Here is a 7,304-nt window from a genome sequence, read left to right as displayed (position 1 = left end):
ATTGTTGTATCGTTTTCAAACTGAACTATTTGATTACTTTTTTCAACTTTCACTAAATAAGAGACAACAGAACCGATTGAAGTGACAAAATAGAAGATAGCAGGTTTGACTTGATTAAATGTAGTTTCTATTTGCTTTTGAAAAAAATAGTGACATTGTTGACGTTTTCAAAGGCTGATTGATACTGAATTGATCAATTTCTCCAATTGATAGTCCTTCTTTAATGATTATCCTTTCGTTCTATTAGCATCGAGTTACTTCTTACCAGCTCTGAACTGTGAAAAAATCTCAAAATTGTACAAGTGATAGTACAAAAGTTCTCAAGCAATGTGCGTACAACGTGCCAATGTGTTGAGTAAAAACAGAAAAAGGTTCTTTTTCTTTAATCTGAGAAAAATTATGGGCAGTGTAGTTTTATAACGGTAGATAATTGTCTTTTAGATTGAAGATTTTTTCTTTTACCCAAAATAATTTTCGTCTAACACAACCCGTCTTCGAAAGACCTCTCAATTCAAAGCAAACTACTATTATATATCGTTTTAATCTAGCCATCAATTTTAAATAGAAATTTCATTTTTTCTGACTTCACAAAAAATAGTATTGTGTTTTGTTGTTTTTGAGTTTAAAAATTTATTTTACTGGTTTTTTCGACATATGAAGAGTTAAGCTTTGAGATGCATTTCATCGGAACCAAAAAAGCTGAATTCTTGTTACCCTAGATCTTTTTTGTTTTTTTGGTGATTAATTGTACATTAATTGTACAGAGACAAGATGGCTTTGTGAAATGTTGAATGGAAAAATAATTTTTCAACATTATTGTAATCCTGATAATTGCTCCTTAGACTAGAAGTCTTCTAACTGTCTGTCTGCTGTATAAAAATTTTGAGGAAAGTTAGGCTTTTTAGTAAAAATTGTGAAGTATACAAAGATTTTGTGCCAACTGCAACTGAAAAATCAATCAAAACTAAAAGCTACTAGCTCAAGTTGTTGCGAACTATCATCCGGATGTATAACCGTCCAGATTCACGGACCACGATTGTCTTTATTTCAGATTGGAAGAATTTTTCTTTTCTCCCATTTAATTTTGTCCTAAAAAGACAACCCGTCTTTGAAATACCAGTCAATTCAAAGCAAACTACTATAATATACCGTTTTAATCTAGCCATCAATTATAAACAGAACTGTCATAGTGAAGAATTTTTTGCGCAATTCGTCACTAATAAAACTTTGTGTAGACATCTAAATTTTTGCAAATTTATAGTTTGTTGCGTAACCGCACGTGCTTTTGTTCTTTTGATAAAGCACACAATAATAGTCCTGGATATTAATGATTGGCATTAGGTTTGCGCCAGTTTCTTTCTGAGTTTTTTGAGCCAGAGCTTCAAAACTTGGAAGTTTCAGATAGGTCTTTTCAGAGTCCAGGATATGAGGTAGTTAACAGAAAAGTAAATTTACCGTCTTCTGATCCCAGCTCTGATTTTTTTAACTCTTTATTTATCGTTGGTTTTTGCTCCTTTGATTTTTTGTAAATTTTAGTAGTTAATTATTTTTGAACTTCGGAAAACATCAGTCCTACAATATTATCGAACAGCGTCTTTACAACATTCCCAATTCGTGAACGAAGATAAAAAATTGTGCTTTTGTTTAGTGCAAAATTGTTTTTTTATTTTTCAATGGTTTTGATATTGTCCGATAATTTTTTTTCAACTGGAAAACACCCGAGTAGCCGTTTGAGAGCAATTCAATAAACACTTCTGATATATTTATTTCTTCGTTGTATTTATTTAGTGCTGCGCAATGGGGATGGGGAGCAAAATTCCTGCCCTAGGGCGTTAATTAGGCTCTACAGGAGCAGGAGGTAGAGATTCTGACTAACATGACCATGACCATTTTTCTCATTTAAATGCAACAACATATTAATTTGTGATGTCGTCTGATTTGGCAATAGAGAAATATATTCCTCAGTAAATTTTTTAAGGCGATATTCTCCAAAGTGTTTATTTTGCCAAATGTCTGGAGTCTTTTTACAAATGTCTTTTTTCAATGCCAAGACGTAATAAATGGTTGTTAGTTGGAAAGTCATGTATAAGGACTTGTTATAGATAGAGATAAAGTTTTATGCATGTTTAAATAGCAGAAAATCGCAGAAAAGTTTTGACTAGAAGTTTTTAAACATTAAAATATTCCATATAAATATTGGTATTTTTTGGAAAGTAAAGATTGTAGGAACATCAGACCGTAACAGCTTCTAATATAAGGCAAAAATCTAATATAGATTGCAACATTTTTGTTCCTAATATAGATTGCAACACTTGTGGGGGGTGTCACAATGACCGCCTTAATTATACTCAGGAAATCATTTTGCTTATTTGAATTAATAATGATGATACAAGCGTTTAAGATAAATAAATCAGTTCTCAGTTTTTTAGTTTTTTGTGTGTTGAAATTCGACTGCTTTTCTTTGCTTCCTTTTGTTTTGTCACTTCTTCTCTTAACCATTGAAGGTCTGTTTCGGGCAAAGATCCATAATAGTGCATAGATGATCTCTAATTAATTGGGCATCAATGATGTATTGATGACATAGCCGGCCCCATTTGCAGGATTGCAAAGAATAGTAAAGTAAGTCCATAAAAATAAAGACAATTCTTGGTTGAAAATGCAAACTTGGTGACCCATTAACAAAGAAACAAGTTTCGAGATAAACGAATAACTGACCTTACGCAAGAAAATCAACTTACGGATTTCAATGAACGTTTTTGCGAAGATAAACAAAGTACGTGAGAATAAGCGGTTAAAAAGCTTAATAAACCGATAAAAGCAAAATAATAAAGTAAACATTTCGCAAAACTGCGGGTCCGCAGAAAATTTAATGAGGAGGTCAAAATATAGATGTCCGAATGCTCTGAGGGGAGTAACAGGTTGCTAAGGTGTAGCAATTTTTCTACCCGCGCAGAAAAAGCAGAATTTGAGTACAAATTGTTATGGAAAAATTGTTCTTTTCCTAATACCAGAACTTACAAAGAGGCGAACCTTGTAAATTAGTGTTTGAATCAATGATAAAAATTGGTCAGCTAGAACTTTGCTTAATTTAACAACAGGGCGAATTTTTTCCCCAAATGCGGTTTTTAGTTTAACGGATCTGACAATTTGGTCCGAACTAGGATATACTTCAATGACTTTGGCCAGTGGCCAAAGACCTCGAGGCGTGAAAACCTCTAAAACCCAAACTAGATCGCCTACTTGTAAATTCGGACAACCTTTAGTCCATTTCGAACGTTTCTGCTGGTTTGGGATATATTCTCTAAGAAATCTGTTCCAGAAGTGTTCGGCCAAGTGTTGTGAAGTTCTCCAAGACTTTGAGATTGTAATCTTTCTCTCGGAAAAAACACCAGGTGGAAAATTAACAGTGGGTCTGCCCAAAAGAAGATGGTTTGGTGTTAGGGGAAGTGGATCATTAATGTCAATCGAAGTGTATGTGAGGGGACGAGAGTTCATGTTAGATTCTATTTCGCAAGTGAAGGTAGACAACGTTTCATGTGTTAGTGTTCTTGATCCAATGACCTTGTACAAAGACAATTTGAACACCTGAATTAACCTTTCCCAACTGCCACCAAAATGTGGTGCAAGGGGAGGATTAAACTTCTATTCAATTTCAATATCAAGAATATGGAGTTTTGAGGCAAATTCCTTTGATGCTCTGAGTGCTTCGATACCTTTGTTTAGTTCCGAACAAGAGCTGACAAAAGATTTCCCGTTGTCGGAGGGAAATTTTTTGGCTTTCCGCGGCGACTAATGAATCTGCGGATGCAAATCATTGTTGAGTCTGTAGACAGGTTTTCTGCTATCTCCGAGTGAACTGCTCTTACCATCAAGCAAGTGAACAGAAGTACGTAGCGTGTAGCGTGTCTGCCGCATTGAGATACGGGGAAAGGACCTATGAAGTCGAGTCCTGTCGTCGCAAAGACAAAGTGGTGCTCACTTGGTAACCGCTTGCATGGTAGATCAGACATTTGAGGTTGCTGGATTTCCTGTATCATTCGCCGACAAGGAATGCATTGGCGGACTGTCTGCCTAACGACAGCTCGGCATTTCAAAATCCAATAGTATTGCATAAGGAGGCAGCGCGTTTGTTCAACTCCTGACTGAGTGTTAGTAAGGTGAAAATTTTTGATGAGCAGCTTCACAATTGGGTTTAGACCATCCAGAATGATTGGGTGTCGGGCAGTCTCCAAAACCATTGCCTTGGACAACCGACCTTTGGCGCGGAGCTGATCATTATTGTCAACATACGGACAAAGGTATTTCAAACGACTTGATGCTGAAATTTCCTTTCCCTTACGTAGAGCAGATATTTCGTCTGCAAAATTTTCAATCTGCGATACCTGGATCAGATACCTGTACGCAAAGGTATGATGAGAGAGAGCCAAATGTTTGCTTCGCTTCTTGCAAAGGTCGCGGAAAAAGAAGCAGTACGCAGTCACTCTTATCAACCGATTCCAGTTGCTAAAACGTGTAATATCTATTACACACCCTTCAGTTGACGGTTTAGGGGCTTCCATTGGCTGTATTGAGAATACCAGTGGGTTATGCTTCGAGAGATCTTGACAATTGAGAGATGAAGAGACGTCGAGAATCTTTGCTAGTCTATTGGCAACGAAAATTCGATGCCGCATTTCTGGAGTTCTCAACCAATGGAGTACAGTTGTACTAACGGACCAGAAAAAGTAATTTCCGATTTCCAAATCTTGCTGTTCTTTGAAAAACTGAGCTAATTGCGCGCCATACACTGCCGCTTGCAACTCCAGGTTTGGAATAGTCATCCTCTTGATCGGAGCTACTCTGGCTTTGCCCATCATAAACACTACATCATTTAATTTATCAACGTACTCAGTTCTTAGATAAGACACTGCTGATAGAGCATACTCTGAAGCGTCTGTGAACGTGTGAAGAGCTGTTGACTGAATTTTCGAGTTTCTACGGAAGAGAGCACGTGGAATGCTGATATTCTGATAAGTTGGAAGTTCGTTTTTGAATTGGAGAAAGTCTGGGAACTGCTGAACGTCCAGAGGTGCGTCCCATTGTGGACCTTTATTCCAAATCGCTTGCAATATTTTCCTCACTCTGATTGTTAAAGGGGCTATAACGCCAAGGGGATCAAAAATTGAAGCGACGAACTTCAAAAGTTTCCTCTGTGTTGTGAATTGATCATTGGGGAACCTTTTGAAAAGCCTTTTGTCAATGATGTACTCGTCCCTGCTCGCGTTCCACGGTAAACCCAAAACTTTTTGAGGTTGAGGTGATGGTAGATCAGGCTTCAAAAGACATTCGTTTGCGACGTTTTTCAAGAACTCGTCTGAATTAGAGTTCCACTTTGTGAGGTTGAAACCACCAAGTGAAAGACACTCTTTGGTGCTGTTCATAACGTTTACAGCACTTTCAACGTCTGCTGTCGAGATATATAGGTCATCTATGTAAACATTACGCTCAATGACGTGCAAAACTTGAGAAAATTTGTCCTGATTGTCACGTGCTGAACGACAAAGAGCGTAGGACGCTATGTATGGGGAAGATGTTGCGCCGAAGATATGACGTGTGTATTGATACTCTTCGATTATGCCATTGTGATTTCAGAGAAACCGAAGAAACGCACGATCAGAGGGAGCAACTTTAAATTGCATAAACATCTGCTCAATGTCTGCTGAAATTGCCACTTGTTGCTCGCGGAATCTTAATATGACTCCCACAAGATTACTCAACAAATCGGGTCCCTTCAAAAGGTTTGAATTCAAGGATTGACCTTGAAAAACACTGGATGCATTGGTGACTCTCCTGATTTTTCCGGGTTTGTTTTCATTTGAAACGGGATGATGAGGAAGATAAGAACATGCTGTTTCTTTGTCTGTAGCTGGATCAACTTTGACAACATAACCATTTTGAAGATCTTTCTGGAGCGTCTCCTCGTACTTACTTTGTAGATCTGGTTTTGTTGAGAGTTTTTTGTTTAATTGCTTTAAATGTTTTTCTGCTAGCCATCTGTTGTTTGGTAACTTGGCGTTTTCCTTCCAAAGAAGGCCTATTTCGTAGTGACCATCAGAAAAGTTTGTAGTCGACTCAAGGATTTGCAGAGCTTTTTCATCATTTTTAGACATAGCCCTTTTTGATAAGCTATACCGTAGTTCTCAATTTTCATCCACTGTTGTACTTTTGTGAAAAGTTCATTGTCTAGATGAGGATGAGAGCTGATTTGTGTTTTGAACACTGGATTCTGTTCGTCTGCTGTGACGCTAGTTTTACCTGCACATGTCCATCCTAGAGGAGTTTCTACAGCCCAGGGCGTGTTTTTTGGGCCTTTAATGACCTTAGTGTAATGGATCAGTTCCAGATTGTCGATGCCGATGATTATTGAGACTTTATTTTTATCAACATTAGGGAACGAAATGTAATTGAGATGTTCAAATTTCTTACAAAGCTTGTTCAGCTCATTAGTGTTAACAGGGTTCATATTGAAATCGGGTACTGCCAAGACTTCGTTTACAAGCATTGGTGTCTTATTAGACTGATAAGGTTTAATTTTTAAAGACACTGGAGAACAATCTATTTCTTTTGCTGTGTGGTAGCCACTAATAGGCATCTTGCCAAAAGTGTTCATATCAATACCTAGAATCAGAGCTGCAGATTGGAGGAGGAGGCTCTGGCAACTTCCGTTGTCGAGATAAGCATATGTCTCAAACGTTTTCTCCCCGTTAGACAGTTGAACTGGTAAGAAAGCCACTTGACCTGTGCCATGCAGTTGAACCGATTTAACTGTTGAAGAGGGTCGGATTGCTTGATTTTTTGCAATGAAGCTTGCATGGAGCATTGTGTGGTGCTTTTTGCCGCAGTCTGCAGAGCGACAAACATTTTTTGATGTGCATTGTTGTACATGGTGACTACCAAAGCAGTTGAAACATAGTTTCAATTTTTCACGTGTCCTCGTCTATCGAGTGGAGACAGATCTTGGAAATGAGAACATTTGTGTAAATACTGACAGCTACCGTTGTTTGGACAAAAGACACCTTTTGCAGAGCTTGGTTGAAAGCTATTTGACGGGTTTGTGCGTTGATCCTGGTGTGATCTGTTGGACGGACGGTTGAATTCGGTTTGCTGATTCGATTGCTTCCAAAGATGGTTAGAGGCCTTTGAATGAGTGCTTGGAGGTTGAGCTGATGCATAAGAGGTGGGTAAATCTCTGCAAGCCTTCGCATAGATTAGAAGCCACTCCGAAACCTCTTTCAGAGATGATTGAAGTAAACTTCTTTCCAAAA

General features: G+C 37.9%; 2 protein-coding genes across 2 annotated transcripts in view; both read right to left on the bottom strand.

Annotated features, from left to right (window-relative positions):
- Positions 1-7,304, bottom strand: part of LOC142349975 (dnaJ homolog subfamily C member 8-like) — a 440,478-nt gene that overhangs the window by 314,345 nt on the left and 118,829 nt on the right. The window lies entirely within an intron of this gene.
- On the bottom strand, positions 3,720-5,420 carry LOC142349146 (uncharacterized). Its single transcript, XM_075400561.1, has one exon. It carries the CDS (start codon positions 5,418-5,420, stop codon positions 3,720-3,722), a length of 1,701 nt encoding a protein of 566 aa, XP_075256676.1.

The sequence above is a fragment of the Convolutriloba macropyga genome, chromosome 11 (assembly GCF_964194025.1).
Source record: "Convolutriloba macropyga chromosome 11, txConMacr16.3, whole genome shotgun sequence".
In the NCBI taxonomy this organism is placed as follows: Eukaryota; Metazoa; Xenacoelomorpha; order Acoela; family Convolutidae; genus Convolutriloba; species Convolutriloba macropyga.
The sequence above is the reverse complement of the archived record's forward strand: the minus strand, read 5'-3'. Positions and strand labels throughout refer to the sequence as shown.